Genomic DNA, 17,811 nt, shown 5'->3' on the forward strand with positions numbered 1-17,811 from the left:
TTTTCGAAAGTTTAGAGTATATTAGAACTGGGCGTAACAATAATGGAATGAAAGAATCCATTCCACAAATATATTCTTTTGTGCGTACCATGGAACAGTCTGAAACAAGTTGAAACAAATGAATTGGAAAAGAGTCGAAGTAAAAGGAATAAATAATTCATATTCTTTACTTGCGAAACTTCGCTTCATTGAATTTCAACTGCTACTGTGTCTTGTGAGTTAGATACTTGCCAGCACAGGATCGATTTGGTAGTCAATGGTGCAGTCCTTGGTATTCGGGTTGTGTATTTAAAAGAGGAATCAAAACCGAAAAACATCGTTCAGTGGTGATTTGTCCGATCCTGACGAACAAGTTGAAACCAGATATTATCTCGATAAAAACCAGCGCCAACCTGTTTATTTTTGGAATAAATTGGCTTGGACACAAAAAAAAACCCGCAACCCCCCACCTAAGCGAAGCCTTTTAACGAAATGTTTTCAACACAGAAAAGTTCACTCATCCCCCGTACCAACATCGTTGTTTCTGTTATTCATAAATGAAAGAAAATATTGCTGCGGTTGATTATCTTTCGCTGTGTATTTATTTTTTTATGTTTTGTACTTTCTCACGTAATTTCCCGCTGTCGCCGTGCCCATTTCGGTGCTTTTAATAATCGAGCGCTTTCGAGCGGTACAATTTGCAGATTCCATCGAGATCAGTTTGTTTTTCGGTAAGAGTTTCCCCGTTGATTATATCTTGCAAAAATAATGATGTTTGGGTTGATTCCGGTTCGTGAATAGAATTTACTGCGGTGGAAAATTACTTTTGCGCTGACATTAGGTTTGTCTTTTTTTTTTGTCAGTGTCTCAAAAACAGATAGAGAGTTAAGTTTTCTTTTTTCTAGGATCCGGGTAGAGCTCTTACTCCAAATTTTCTAATCTACCCGAACGGCATGATAGAAGAATGAGTAATTTGAGAGTGGTGTTTGAAAGAGGGATTATTTAGGAGTGTAATAACGCAGCAAACAGATAGAATCAATTTTCAAATACAAATAGCTTGAATAATAAGACTTAGAGATACTTGATTTTCAGATACTTTTCATTGATTAGATGTAAAAAATAATGGATCTAACTCACTCATAGTAATAAATATTACTAAGCATATAACTGTACACTACTCGGAAGGAAAAAAAATCGTAGAAGTTTTCCCCCAAAATACATTCGAGTGCTTACGGTCGGGCCACCAATTCAAAAAAAACTATAAAGTAAAGTAAACAATAAGACGATCTCGAGATGAGCAAATCTGTCGAACCAAAAAGCACTACATTCGTCTTTCGATTCAAAAACTACAAAGGAGCAAATGCACCTTCATCTGAAGAAGGTGTATGAATACCAGTGTAACAAAATTAATAACGTAATATGCATTCAATTCTCCTATTATCGCGAAGCAGTTGAATTCGCAAGAAAAACCAACAACATGCATAGAGCATGCAAACGTCAAGTACACGATAGCAGTGTACCTGCAGACTCAAACCATAGAAGTGCGTGTTCATGATCTTTGTTCTGCCGCTAATACTAGAGTTAATCTGAGAATGAGTAGGCTTCGAGTAGGTAAAGCGCTGTTGAAAAGCAGCTCCATTTGATATCGTATTACGATTTAGTTTTGTATTTACTGAGTTGACTCAAATTATACTTAAAAGTTATAAGTTCTTTATGACCAACAACGACAATTTGCATAATCAGTTTGTCATTTCAACGCAAGCCTTACTTTTAATAAGGGCCTAAGTAAAAATGCATTTAAAATTTTCTACTAGCTATATCTCAAAAACGGTTTATTAGATTCATTTGGGACTATATGGAGAACGTATACACTGAGCAAAAAGTGGTTTTATATTGTTCTAAAAAAAAACCTAAAAATCAATTTTCTGAATCAAAGTATTTTCGATTTTTCTATTTTTTAAATGTTGTAGCAGCCAACAGATGAAGTTTGCGATATAGCTCTTCTCTTCTTTCTCATTTGCATGTGCCTTTGCAGTACCGGTATTGTATTTCCTAACATGAGTACTTGGAACAAACATTAGTTACGTTTCTGTTGGACCACCAATAACGTTATTCTCCTAAGGAAGCTAAACTGCGTTTTTTTGAAGCATTTTGTTCATTTATTTCACAATGGATTGACCGGGAAAAAAAGGAATTTGAAGTTCTCTCGTGCAAAAGTGGAATAGCTGGTTGGAAACTGGAGTTTACGTACGATAGTTTCTGATGCTGAGGTATCTAAACATACCTAAAATACCTAAACAAACATACTCGTTTGAATATGACTCTCTTACCAAAGGTTTAGAGAACTGTGCGACACGAGAATATGAAGATTTGTATTTGGATGGATTAAACTATTTTACAAAATATATAAAAATGTAGCGAAATTAAATCATTGGAAAATCATAGATGAGCATCTTTTCTTGATTCAACATCTCAATATTTATCTTGATTTAAAAACAAACCATTTTGCGAAAATAATCTTTGTCCGTAATTTACAGCATTTCACATGAAGCTTTTGGCAAGAAATATCCTAAGCACGTGTAGGCATATTTCTAACTAGAAACCCATTTCTAAATGTTTGAAAGTATGAACTATGTGTTTAAAGAAATTGTACTAAGCATTAGTACCGAACCTCAGTTGTTAGCCTATTTCGAAGTGTGGACAGATGGGAAAATTTGTGTACTCTATATTTACTTCGTCATTATTGTTTTTTTCGTTAGTGCGGGAGTAGTATCGGGTAATAAAAATGAGAGAATATTACCAATTTGCTAGTTTATTTTCAAGCTACCTGTAAGTCCATATAACAGAATGCAATTCTGGTTTTTAATTTCTAGATTGTTTATACAAAAATAACAAAACCTATTTATCCATAGCAACATTGAATTATGTTGCCAGTTAGAAATATTTTCGGTATCACTCACTTGTCAAGCCTGAATAGAACAAAGGGCCAGGCTAACTTGTTCGTTTTTGGTGAACCAAATAATCCCGGTGGATTTTGTCGACCCGCATCGGTCCGATCATCGGCCCGATTATCGGTCCGATTGAGCACGATATGGGGCCGATCGTAGCGCTTCGATCGGCCCGTCATCGGACAATTCTGCACCATTTGCATCAACCGCGTCGATCTAAAAAAGCTTTATGTTTACATTATGTATTGCTAGAGAAACAGAGCGAAGGAATATCAAACAAGGCATTTTCGAGCCAACGTCTCACCGATAGGATGTGAAACAGTGTTAAACATTCTTTGTTTCAATCATAGAGGCTTTAACCTTAAGGTCATTCGCCTCTTAGGGCCGGAAAAACTCTGGTCCTATGTTCGGGGTTGGAAATCCAGCCCCGATATATCCCATCCCCTGAGTATCAGACATCCGCTCTCTGCTTAGGTATATCTTCACTCTTTTGTTCTACCGATACACTATGTAAGCTTGAAATGCAATCAAAAGCTTTCGTGCACGATGCGTCCGATGTTCGGATTTACTGGGATAGCGAATAGTTTGTATCGGACCTAGGGGTATTATTATTTGTATTTGGTAATACTACACACACGGAAAGACCGAAATTAGCATTTTGGCGAAAAAATTAGTTGATTTTCTGATTTTAGTTAGTTATTTTTTGAGACAACTAAAAAAATCTTACTTTTGCTAATTTAGATTTTTTAATTCTAATTTTCTTAATAATAATAAAATATTTGTTGAAATGGCTATTTTTTTAGTTGAATTCACCAATTAAACGTGCTGTCATTTCTTAGCTAAGGCACGCTTCATATCCATTCAACTAATTTTTTAGTTGAATTAGAGAAATAAAACGTTGTTTTCAACCAATATAAATGGTTGAATTGGTTTCTGCAATTAGCAGCTATATGGCGCTCGTTAACACGTTAATGACTACTAGCCACTAGATGGCACACTACTACCGAATAAAATTTCAGTCGCGGTTATCTTTTCTATATTTGCAGGTATAAATACGATGTTGTATTGGAGAAAAAGACATAAGCGAAACATAAACTTCTTTTTGAAAATTTTACTTCTAAATCGCTGTTTTCTTCTTTCGACTTCGCGAAATCGACTCTCTCATTGAAAACTTTGAGCACTCGGAAAACAAAAACCGAATACAAGTAGTACACCGGACGGCGTAGCCCGGAATGAGAAGATACAAAAAAACATCATTTGACGTGTACAATTAGAGTGCAACATTCGAAACTCACTTCACTGTTTCGCGTAAAAACATTATTACCCACAATCGCTTTAACTGCGCACAAATTCTGAATAAATACACTTTCCACTAACAGTTTACGTCATTTTTACATATCGGTTTAGAAAATTATATAGGGATATATCGTAGCACATGCGAAAAACATCTAAACAATTTGCGAGCAGTTTCAACAAGACTGTCCCTTTTAGCTTTTTAATGGATTGTTTTGCTTTGACACTGCTGTCCTTCAGTAATGACGGTGATAGATAAATAGAATCAAAGTTTCTGATTTTAATAACGAAATTAGTTGTCAATGAGAATTTCGTGTTGGATTGAAATATTGCTGGTTTGTGTCCAAAATATTCGCCAACTAAACACTTTCTCTAAAAATAAGAGTTTTTTTCAGCACAGTAAATTCTAAATTTCAACTAATTTTATAGTTATTTTGGAAATTTTGTTGTTAAAATCAACTAATTCAAAAACAGTAATACGAATTAGGCGCAGAGCTAATTTCGGTCGTTCCGTGCACTTAAAACCAATTCAGTGAAGTAAAATACCGAGGCCGATCGGCAGCACACAATTTAGCTGATTGCTCAGAAACCAATATAATGTTTTTCGAGGTTCGTTTAGTAGATGTACTGATATTTCGCGAATCTTTTGCATATTCTTGCCAAGATATGGCAAAAGCTTGTGCTGAACTCATCACTGATCAACAATTATCCACTTATTATCTGACGAAATATTTCGAAGAAAATTTCCTGTTGTCATTAGAAAAATTTTCCGGTAGTCATTAGAAAAGTCATTAATCCAAAAGAAATACGTGAGAATCTACGACCTATCCAGTAAGTATTATAATTACAAATTATTGTTGATTATTTATAGAAAGCTCTTTCCAGATCCTGCTTTTACAATTGTTTGTCCTCAAAACATAAGTAATGAAATGTAAATTAGGTGGCGTTAGTAGTTAAATATAAACTGCTGATGCACTGATGAGCTGAATGCGAAAAGTAAAAATTAAGTTTTCAACGACATGTCAACCAATATATTCGACAACTAGCGTTTAGTCCGAATTGCATATTTGATCCCCAATTGAATGTTTACAATTACAAAAAGCAATTTTTTGTTCACTTTCAATTGCTGACGGCTCAGTAATTCATAAATTCCATTTCGTTGCTTTTGACAAACAGTATAGCCTTTACTGAATGTTTTCTGACAATTTCGGTAATAACTGACGTTTGTAAGATTAGAGATTTTGCTATTGGATCTCGTTGTCACCCTTTTTCTAGGGGGAGATGAGTTTCCATTTCCATCCAACGAGGATCGGGGGTCACTTCGTCCGCGGCTTATCTCATCATCCATTGCTTCATCGTCGGTGCTATGTGTGATTTCCGTTTTATTTTCGTTTTCCTTGTTGATCGTAGTCTTGGGCTCGTTGAGAGTTGCTGTAGATGCGCCTTGTTGTACATTCGTTGCAGTTGCTGGTTGGTTGGAAGGTAAGTTGTTAACTGCAGTTGGTGTATTTTGTTCTATAGGGGATACTGATAGTTTCGTTGAAGGGGATACTTCCCTGTTGTTGGTGACTGTCACAGGTGTATTAGAGTTGGTTGGGGTTGGTGTGAAGGAAGCACCGTTGTCCTTTGGTGTAGTTGTCTCCTTGTCCGGTTTATCACATGGCTTACCGTAGTGAACAGCTTTCTGGCAATATTGACATGTGGCCATCTGATTGTCATAGGTAACAAGTGATTTGCGCAGAATTCTTGTATCTTGACCGAAAATCACATAAGAAGGTATAGGCTTCTTCAAGTGCATGCGTAACAAACGTACGCCATTCAGAATACCGGGGAAAAAGTTCTTCCACTTTTCTCTTTCCATAGAGAGAATCTCTCCGTATTGGGACATAGTTGTGCGAATATATGAATCGTTGACGCTTGAGGGAAGATCATGCACACGCACTTCTATAGCACTATCTTCCATGCATACTGGAATGTTGTACTTAATGTTCTCGTGCTCAACATAGTGCACATTGTTATTGTCCTTTATGAATTGAATTGCATCCAACTCTTTATAAAACTGGATGTGAACAACATTATTCGTCTTATTACATTGAAGTAAATGCACACGTTTACTGTCAAGATGCATTTGCTCCTTAAGCTCTCGTATCGAAGGTCGAATTTTGCACTGCCAGAAGTCAACAACAATTGTATTCTTTCGTATCGGCTGTAGCTTTTGTTCGTTTGGTTCACTCATGTCGAGGCCGTTCTATTGTTCACTACGCAATACTGTACTTGGTATCTTCTGTCCTGAACGTAAGCGGTTTTGTTATATCGACTGACTTGGATGAGATGTACGAGCGAACTGATCTCTATTATAGTTGGAATATTTTCGGAGAAGACTTTTTTCGAAAAATTAAAAAACTGGTGAAATTTCGTACATTGCAAATTATCTTACGCATCCTATAACCATATAAAATTATCATATCAAAAAATTACTGCAAGCATAGAAGTAAAAAAAATATCTTCTCTTTCAGAACAAAACGTCATTTTTAACTAACCAGACTCGAGAAACATTCGAAGACGATCGGTCGTTCTACATTTCCAGTAGATTTCGGAAGTTCTAGATTTCCCGTAATCGTTAGTTTAAATTCGCTGTATCTTGAGAACGGTAGAAGTGAGCAAAATTTTGTTTAACACCATCTCGATTGAATATTTTTCGTTCCTTCACAAATTTTATCGGAGAACATAAAAAAAAGTTATTTGTATAGTTTCCAAAAAATTAGTTATATTTGAAACATTACAACTTTTTGGTTCATTTTTTCGAATGTTGCATATATTTAAGTTTTTGAAACATTATAACTTTCTGGTTCAATTTTTCGAATGTTGCATATTTTTAAGTACATAAACCAAATAGTTTTAGGACAAATCGAATAAAAAATAATTAATAATCATGTATCAATACCTATCTTCTACGTCTGTCTGTCTCGTTTAATTTGATAAATATTGAGTTTTGTAGGGAGTAGGGTTCAAGGGATAAATATTGAGTTTAAGCAATAGGATGAATATTGTATGTTAAGTTGCTACATATATATTGGGGAATGTTCATAAAATGTGTTTTCATACAAATTTAAGTATATTTAAGTTGTGACTAAACATTTTTCTAATAGTGTTTTGATTGTTCTCTCTAACGTTGTGAAAACTTGTTCCCCATATTTCCACATTTCCGAGATATTGATACATGCAGTATTTTTTAATCAATTTGTCCAAGAACTATTTAGTGTATGCACTTGAAAATATGCAGGACTTGACAAAAGTATATATTTTGATAATTAAAATATATACGTAGAACATTTTATAATCGTCTAATAAAGTTATATTATGAAAAAACTTGATTAATTCTTACGTATCGTAATTTCATAGATTCTGTCTGATAAAGAAAATGCTATAGTTCGGGCATCAAAGCAATCGGCGATTTGATTGTAAGTGAAATCTTAAATCAAATAAACCTGAATATTACGCTAAATAGTGAAAAATTTGTTTATTTTTTCAATACATACTGTGATTGTGAGCAATTCTAGCAATGAGCAGCAATTCATCAGACTTTAGGGGAATGTTCAGAAGTGTTCAAGTTCTAGATGCATAATTTATGTCAGTTTTAAAATTCAAATCTAGAATTTATAACAAAATAAACTGGCAGCCCCCGCAGCGTTTTATCTGTGTTTCAAATATAGAAAAAAATAGAACGGCAGCGTATACCAATTTTAAATTTGACAGTAGAACTGTTCGAATAAATAAAACTAAAACGGCTTGCTGAGGGCATATTCAGGAGTGTTCTAGTTCTAGATGCATAATTTATGTCAGTTTTAAAATTTAAATCTAGAAGTTATAACAAAATAAACTGGCAGCCCCAGCAGCGTTTTATCTGTGTTTTAAATATAGAAAAAATAGAACGGCAGCGTATACCAGTTTTAAATTTGACAGTAGAGCTGGTCGAATAAATAAAACTAAAACGGTTTGCTGGGGATACGTTTGTTTCAGTTTCAGTTATATTATAGACCACCCATATGAATCTTGCAGCTGCTGAATTAGATCTTACGTACTCTGATTCGGATGAAACTTCGCTCAAGAACTCAGTATGACAAACCATTTGTTTTGCATGGATGGAGAGACGTACACTGAGAACATTTTTTACGAAGTTTTTATTACGAGGATTTCTGAAGCTACATTGTTTTTACGAGGATTTCCGAAACAACGCGGTTTTGTTTTGGAATACGTATCTTCCGTGTAAAAAATGTCTTCAGTACACTGCAAAAATAAATTACAGATATGTTTTTTTGTCAATTTAATGTTTTCCGTTAATTTTCTAGTTCTTGAAAAATCATTGCACTTTTTTTTCTAGTGTATTATCCATTTCATTTCCAAAAACTTCGTCTTACATATCATTTTTGCACAATAAAGAGTTTTCGAGTTACAACGGTTTCAAGAAAAATGGTGCAAACCAATAAAATCCCGAGTTCTTTGATTTTCATGTCTTAATACCTCCAGAAAGACTACTTTTAAGTACAAGGTCATAACAAGCGAATTAATTTATCTTTATGTGTAGAATCTTATTCTAATGTTTGAATGTTTTTTTTTTTTTCATAGAAAACTTCTATTTTTTTTCATAGAAAACTTTTGCAAATGTTTGTAAAAGGTTTTAGTTGTAGTTTCTTCATTTTTCAATTGGCACTAATCAAATTATCCTCCAATTATTAATTAATTGATTGATAAAAATTTAAAAAGACGTTTTTGCATTTCTCTATAGAATGTAGTAATAGAATTGCTTGAAAGCCCCACTTTTGATCGGAGCTCCTGGAGATCCCCAGTGTTATATACCATTCGGCAGAGCTCGACCAAGATACTTCCCTCCGCTTGATTTTCTCGGAAATTTCTATTAGCGATTTCTATTAGCTTAGGCTCATTTTAAAGCTACTTTTGGTTTGTGAATCAAATTTGAAGATCAAATGTCTTTCGGTTCCACAGAAATAATGTCATAAATGACGTAACCGACAACACGCATTTTTTATCACCGTTTAAATTTCTCAGAGATGGCTTAACCGATTTCAACAATCCTAGGCTCGTTTGGCAACTTCTGTTGGATGATTGATCAAGTTCGAAGATCGAACTGCAGACACTTCCGGTTCCGGAAATATATTCGTATAGAAAACTTAACCGACAAATTGCGTTTTTTTTCTATTCGCAATTTTTGTTCAGAAAGTTCAAATGTTTTATCACAGATACGTTTGGTTTCGAGAATATCATCAGATATACGACATAAGCGCTTTTTAACTAACCAAATCGATCTGAAGGAACATGTGTCAGAACTTATCAACCTAAATCATCTTAATTAGATAGTCTCATCATATCTTGTTATTGCTGAAAGACTGCAACGGTAAAATGGCATATATTTATAGATTCATCTTTGTGCCAAATTTCATACTACGCAGAATGATGCGGATTTTTTTAAGCATGACGCGAAGCCTCCCTATAGCAAACGAAGCAGAAGCTACTATATGAAATTCTAGGTGTAGACCGACGGTCGAAACCATCGGCCGTTCAGGGAAAATCGAGGAAAGACAACATTTTGGCCCGTTGTGATATAAATTCATCCACAGATCACTGAGTTATTGGAGTTAAAAATTAGGACAAAAAAATCTAAAGCGGCAAGTTTTCTAATGTTTAATTGACATCCAGCCACGTATAGTGTAAGACATTTTTAATGCCAAACAACCTCTCCTTAATACACACTTGTGTAGTGAGTGGATGTCAGAACTGAGTTATATCCATTCGCTCGCTTGGTAGTTGGGTTTGTGTGTGTGTGTGTGGATGTCTTTTTCCGTCTGCTACACACCGTGTTCCACTGATGATTTTGACAGTTTTCTGTTGGTAATTTTTGGAATTTCACTGATAGCTCTCTTACATTACGATTACACTCGGGTCTCTTATGCCGTTTTCGCTACAAGCCGGAACTAACCCAGTTCCAACCCTAACATTTGACAGCAGTTGGGGTCAAAACTGAGTTGGGTTTTACTTCAAGCGAAAACCCCATTAGTTTATTGGTTTTATGGTGAAATATGTTCGAAAACAAGTTAACTCATCCCAAGCATAAAATCGCATATCAAGACACTCTAACCAGTCGACATACGTTTATCTCTTCCATTGCAGGTTGCCCTTCACTTTCTGCAAGCGTCCACTTTGCGCTGCCTGCTGGAGCCCTGGTGCCGCGAACTAGGCTTCATCATCTGTTACGGTGCAATCGTGCTCAAACTATACCGCCATCTGGTGGAATTTCGCACCAGAAAAGCTCATCGATGGGTTGTGAGAGATTTAGATCTTCTGCGCTATCTGTGCGCGATGATCGTTGCGGTGCTGTGCTACCTGGCCGCCTTCACCGCCACCAGCATGGACTTCCTGCGGTACAGCGAGTTGGTGTGGAAGGTGGAAAACACCGACGATCAAGTCACGTCCAACATGTGCCGACCACTGAAGTGGGACTATGTGACCGAAGCTGGCGAGTTACTCATACTATGCTTCGGACTTCAGCTGGCCATCGCCAGCCGTAACGCAAACACACAGTTCAGAGTAGGTCGAATTGAGTTGCTCTCTGAGCACCGCTGAGCAGCCAGACGAAGTGAATTTAAACTAGTAATGAAACTAATTTTAATTTTGTAATCTACAGGAACGCCAATTTCTGGTCGCATCTATATTGATTGAATTTCTAGTATCGTCTACATTCTACATCCTTCGGTTCTGGTACCTGGAGGAGTTCAACCCGTCTACACTATTCCTAGCACTTTTCGTACGGTCTCAACTGACAAACACTGTTACGCTCGGGCTGATATTTCTACCCAAGCTGTGGTATCAGCATAAGCAGGTAAATTAGAAAACTCAACCGTAAACCACAGAAGCAGTTCCCATCTCCATCCCGTCCGATCCCAGCCCGATGTCTGTCCTCTTTTCAAACAGCATCAAACCACCAGCAATAGCAAAAAAACAGAAACCAATCAAAATCGCCAAACCTCCTATCAGTTATTCACACATGCCAACACCCACAATAAGAAAACCTATCCACAATAACACACAACTCAATAAAATCAATCTAAATCAAGGGAACAACCGAAACCTGCACGGATGAAGCCTTTCTTCGGCAGCTCCTACCGCTTTTCACACGCAATCAGCATGGAAGCTTTACGTTTCGTTATTGTTGCTCCATTCATACTCAGCACACCTAGCCTAACCGACATTTCCCGTAATCCTTCGACGCCTATCAACACGTGTCTGCCGTGCTGTTCAAGTTCTCCTACCGTGTCTCCTGCTCGTCACTGTTTGGTTTTCATCGTCCTGTCGCTTGCAGTAAACAATGTTCACATACATACTACAACCACCTAATCCTGATCCGTCTAATCCCCACGTCCAACCATCAGTCTCGCTCCGTCTACATTCGGCGTACAACTTAACTGGCATGCCTCGCACACTGTTCGATCGATTGTTGATCCGTTCGGCTTTTGTGTTTATGTCTAAGAGTATCATTGCCTGCATGAATAACCACCCGCTCCCAGTTCCGCTATTTTCCTTTTTTTATCCGATGGCGGCGCAAGGCATTCCGTTGAACTCGATTGAAATCGTTTTGTTTTTGGTACACGCAACCGATCATTATGCTTTTGTTTTATTCTGCTCACCAACCAATCTACCAAAAATTTGTTCCGGATAATGCGCAGAGAATTGATAGTTATTTCATTGACAATGTAATCGTGATTACCACAAGCCAGCCGCATGCATTTTGAGACTCTATTGTATTGTGTAACAGTCAAAGGCCAATTAAAATAGAATCATAAAAATTGAAAGTGTCTCGAACACAGCAGCCATAAAAACGTTCATTCGAGCAGTACGGCACTGCCGTGGGTGTAAGCAACTTGACGACTGGTTATATATCCATTAACCCTGTTACGACGGGCTTTTTCCCGGCCCGGCTGTAAAGGATCCAGACTGCGAATTAATCGTTCTCATGATTGTTTTGATGATAAAATCAACAATAAACATAATATAAACAAATAACAAAATAACATCAAATATAAATGAAATAGAAACTATCCTCACAGTGCTAGAAGTTTAACTATATTTACAGTTCGATGCCTATTGATGAGATTTCTTCATATATTCTAATATTGGAATGGGTTTAGAGACAATGAAATCATTCGGTCAGACGGTGTTGAACAGTCGCTCGCACCACACGCGAATAGCTCTTGACTCCTGGAAAATTGTTCTGGCTACCTAGAGTTGAATCGATTCAAGGCTTCAGTCTTTCTCAACGCTACTTAAATCACTAACAGTCTTTTTGAAGACTGATAATTAGTGTGCCTTATCGAAGGCTACACAAAAAGTGATATTCTAATATAATTAGTCTTTTCCAAGACTAAGAAATTAATCAGCCTTTTTTAAGGCTAGCCATCCAAAGAATTATTCTTCGAACTATTTAGTCTTTTAAAGACCACACAAAATCAGTCTTTTTCAAAACTATACAAACTATGAGTCTATTCGAAGACTAATTTAGCCTAATTAATTTATATTCTTCGAAAATGCCTGCATCCAACCGGAAAGGTAACAAGCCTAAGGTTAATAATAAAACAATGCGGCAAAATCCCCATCCGTTATTCCAAATTCCGACGATCTCACAGAATCTGAATGAAAAAATAAAAGACAACAGAATGCGAACGTCTTCTCCGGTATTTGTCCGAGAAACTTCATAAGTTATATTCATATGATATAAAATCAGACAGACCCTTCAAGGCTGTCCTGAAAGTCTTATCAAATGATCAATGTACCGATGAAATTAAAAATGAACTAAAAGAATTGCTCGGTTTTGCCCCTTCCCAAGTAATACTTATGAAAAACAGAGCCAATGGTATTTCTAAGCCACGCTCTGGGATTTTCCTTAAACTTTACCTAATACACTCCAATCGAAGTGAAGTAAATAATTTGAAAACTTTAGAAAAAGTACTTTTCATTTTCCACATTAAAATTCATTGGGAACATTATAAACGGCATAATGATATTGCAAAGTTAACGCAATGTAGTCGTTGTCAAGGCTTCGGTCATGGTACCAAAAACTGTCATAAGGACATACGGAGTTTGAATTGTAGTAAATCGCATTCGAAAGACGTCTGTCCAATGAATGAAACCACTGATAAATTTTCATGTTCTAATTGTGATGGAAATCATAAATCTAATTATTCGAAATGTCCTGTCAGGGAAAATTTTTTAAATGCTCGTTCCCTTAGACAATAAGTCTACAAGTGACCTTCAATTTACAGAACATACCTGAAAATCAAAACACTATACAAATTCCACGCCTAATTCTTTTAAGGCACTTATTTCTTCGAATGTAAAACAAAAAACAGGTACGCCTTTCAATTCGTCTTCAAACTAAAACAATTTATTGACAGGTAGATCGAATCGACCACGTCACCATCTTCTTCTAATGATAGTTACGCTTTTGTAACAGGTAGACAAGTGCCACTTAATTCTTGTAATATAAACAAACAAAAATAGGAATGCCTTCCAGTTCGTCTTCTAACGAAAACAATTTATTAATAGGAAGATCGGCCAAGTCATCTTCTTCTAATGACAGTTACACTAGCGTAACAGGTAGACATCTACCTTCCAATATTCCTTCAATGCCATTCGCTTCTTTAAACGATTTAGGCGATTTAAAGGAAAATAAAATGATCTACCTACAAGACCAACTTTTTCAAATGATCACCCGAATGAATTCGACTTCATCACTTTTTGAAGCACTTCAAATCGGATGGCAATTTGCAAATAATATTAAAATGAATTTGAAATTTAACAGTGATGTTAAATAATTATTTCAATATTTTAAATTGGAATGCTCGATCATTCAAATCGAGTGAAGATGAATTTTATAATTTTCTCAAAGTTTACAAAATTCATATTGCCATTGTGACAGAAACATTTCTTAAACCAAATGTCAAATTGAAAAGCAATCCACATTATGTGGTTCATCGATTTGACAGGTTTACTGGAATGGGTGGTGGAGTTGCCATTTTTGCCCAACGGCAAATTAAACATCGAATTTTACCTTCTTTCAATACTAAAGTTATTGAAAGCTTGGGAATCGAAGTTGAAACCATTCATGGAATTCATCGCTGGAGCATATTTGCCATTCCAATGCACAGTTTAAATTTCTTTAAAGACGATTTGAAAAAACTCACAAGATATCGACCGAAATTTTGCGTAATAGGGGACTTAAATGCTAAGCGTGTCCAGTGGAATTGTAGGCAAAATAACAGTAATGGTAAAATACTTCATAATCAACTCTCTGCTGGCTACTTTTCAGTTCTTTATCCCAGTAATCCGACTTGTTTCTCTTCCGTAAAAAACCCGTCTACAATTGATCTGGTTCTTACATGTCAAAGTCACATTTGTAGTGAACCGATTACACATGCTGACCTCAACTCAGATCATCTTCTTGTAACATTCAGACTTTCCAATGAAGCTATAATTAATCCAATTAGTTATATATTCAGCTATCATAGAGCTAATTAGTTTGAATACAGAAATCTCACATTGAAAATCATGTGGATCATGAAATTATTTTAGAAAATTCTGCGGTCATCGACACAGCAATTGATAATTTGAATCATTATATTATCGAAGCTAGAAATCTTTCAGTTCCCAAAGCTCAAACTAAATTAAATTCTCCTATCATCGATGACAATCTTCAACTGCTCATTCGGTTGAAGAATGTTCGTCGACGACAATATCAACGTTCTCGTGATCCTACTATGAAAAACATAGTTAAGGATTTACAAAAAGAAATTAAACATAGATTTACTCTTTTGCGAAATGAAAATTTCGCTAAAGAAGTTGAACAAATTAAACCATATTGTAAACCTTTCTGGAAACTTTCTAAGATTCTTAAGAAACTTCAGAAACCAATTCCTGCTCTCAAGGAAGGAAATCAAATACTTCTTACAAATAGCGAAAAAGCTCCAAAACTTGCTCAACAGTTCGAGAGTGTCCACAATTTTAATTTGAACGTTGTGAGTCCTATTGAAAATGAAGTCTCACTGAAATATGAACATATTTCCACTCTAGTGTTGTTACAAAATGACATTACTTGGACGAACTATGATGAAACTAAGTCAATCATTAGGAAACTTAAAAACATGAAGGCTCCTGGTATGGAATTTTTAATATTCTTATTGAAAATCTTCCCGATGTTGCCTTGAGACTCCTGGTTAAAATTTTCAACAAGTGTTTTTCATTTCATTCCCAAAAAGATGGAAAAACGCTAAAGTAATTCCCATCCTCAAACCGGATAAAAAACCCAGCAGAAACATCAAGTTATCGACCAATTAGTTTAATTTCTTTTATCAGTAATCTTTTTGAAAAAAAATATCTTGTTGAGAATGATGTCTCATATAAATGAGAATTCAATTTTTTTACCAGAGCAAGTTGGATTTCGTCATGAACATTTAACTACTCATCAACTTGTCAGAGTAACGAACATGATAAAAGCAAATAAATCTCTAGACATAGAAAAAGCATTCGACAGTGTTTGGCACAAAGGTTTAATAGCAAAAATGTCTAATTTCCAGTTTCCTATTTATTTGATCCAAATGATTCAAAATTATTTAACTCATCGTACTTTTCAGGTTAGCTATCAGAATTGTAAATCTGAATTGCTACCCGTACGAGCCGGTGTTCCGCAGGGTTCGAGCGTAGCTCCAATCTTGTATAATATTTTCACTTCTAATCTTCCAAATCTACCCGTTGGTTGTCAGAACTCGCTATTCTGTGACGACACAAGTCTGTTAGCCACAGGTAGAAATCTAAGAGTGATCTGCTGTGGCCTACAAAGAAGCCTCAATATTTTCAGTAATTATCTGTCAAAATGGGAAATTAAACCAAATGCAACAAAAACGCAAATAATTATCGTTCCTCATAAGCCAAGAGCTTCTTTTCCTAAACCAAACAATAATCACATTATCAAATTGTATGGCTTGGAATTGACATGTTTTGATCAAGCAAAATACTTAGGTTTAACGTATGACAAAAAACTCACTTTCAAAGATGACACTGAAGGAATCCTTCCAAAATATAATAAATGTTTATATCCTCTTATAAACAGAAATTCTAAGCTGTGCCTAAAAAACAAATTATTGGTTTGTAAACAAATTTTCCGACCAGTCATGCTTTATGCAGTACCAATTTAGTCAAGTTGTTGTTCCACCAGGAAAAAAACGCTTCAAAGGATTCAGAATAAAATTCTGAAAATGATTTTGAAGCGTCCTCCCTGGTTTAGTACAAATTAGTTACACAGACTCACAAATATAGAACCATTAGATGAAATGGCACATAATATTACAAGCAAATTGTATTAGTACAAGAAATCACAGAATTGCGAAAGTAAATGATTTCTTATTGGTTATAACCAAATCATGGTATAAGAGGACTGAAAAGTCACCACTTGTGACTGAGCCCTTAACTCAATTCTAACTTGTATTGCAATAAATAATACTTTGAAAAAATAACGAGAATTGAACGAATATGCAATCTATGAACCAATTGACCCTGAACCCATGCCGAAGTATTGACATTTACTTTTTCAATAGAAATCTAACTGTTGATCGCATGAAGAACAAACTGTTTACATTTCGACGCATTTCGCGCTCCAAATTGTATATCAGATTTCAAAGAAAATTTCTGAAAACTATGTTACAAAACTGTTTCGATTTAGATGAAACTTTGCACATATTTTTAGTGCGATAAACCATTTGTTCTCACGGATGGATGAATCAATCAGTACACTGCGACTCGCGAGTCATACGCGGCTTTTTGGATATTAGGTTACGGACAAAGGACAGTTTCGTATGCAAATTTTATTTGCTTCATAAAATCAAGTAAGTGGTTTAAGCCGATAAAAAGATATTAGTGGCTCTTCGAAAAGATGAGTATTTTGTAAATTATAAATTTTGACTTTGCCGAATCGAAAGGTTTTCGACACCTGCTCTAGACCGATTTTCAAAATGAGGCCATGTATTTTTGCATAAAAAATCGGTCACCCCATCGAATGAGAAAAGTGAGTAGGTAATTTGAAATTGGACTTTTTACACTAATCACCCTGTAATCCCGGAGCCAGACGATGAAATTCAGGACTTTTCTGAAAGACCATAAGAAAGACCTTTAATTTGAATCTGACTTTGCAAAATATCGGTTCAGTGATCTTCGAGAAAAAGTTAGGACTCATATTATTATTTTTTGCACATTTTACCCCATAATTCCGAAACCAGAGGTCAGGAATTTTTATGGGATCACAAGACATTTTTCTTGAATCTAAGTTTATGAAAATCGGTTCTGTCATCACCGACAAAAGTTGGTGCACTTATTTTCACATTTTCTTACACATTTTACTTCATAATTCCAGAACCGGAAGTCGGATTCAAATTAATTTCAAGAATTTTGTATGCTATCACAAGATCTTCCATTTGAATCTAAGTTTGTGAAATCGGTTCAACAATCTTCAAGACAAATTAGTGCAAAGAAC

General features: G+C 35.6%; 1 protein-coding gene across 6 annotated transcripts in view; it reads left to right on the forward strand.

Moving 5' to 3' along the window:
• The window catches only part of LOC131430247 (probable G-protein coupled receptor 158), a 214,987-nt gene that overhangs the window by 158,718 nt on the left and 38,458 nt on the right, over positions 1 to 17,811 (forward strand). For all 6 annotated transcript variants that reach the window (XM_058595052.1, XM_058595049.1, XM_058595047.1 and 3 more), the window contains exons 7-8: positions 10,407 to 10,823; positions 10,921 to 11,115. In XM_058595052.1, the coding sequence (XP_058451035.1) occupies positions 10,407 to 10,823; positions 10,921 to 11,115 (612 nt within the window). The remainder of the gene's footprint in view (positions 1 to 10,406; positions 10,824 to 10,920; positions 11,116 to 17,811) is intronic.

The sequence above is a fragment of the Malaya genurostris genome, chromosome 2, assembly GCF_030247185.1.
Source record: "Malaya genurostris strain Urasoe2022 chromosome 2, Malgen_1.1, whole genome shotgun sequence".
Taxonomy (NCBI): Eukaryota; Metazoa; Arthropoda; class Insecta; order Diptera; family Culicidae; genus Malaya; species Malaya genurostris.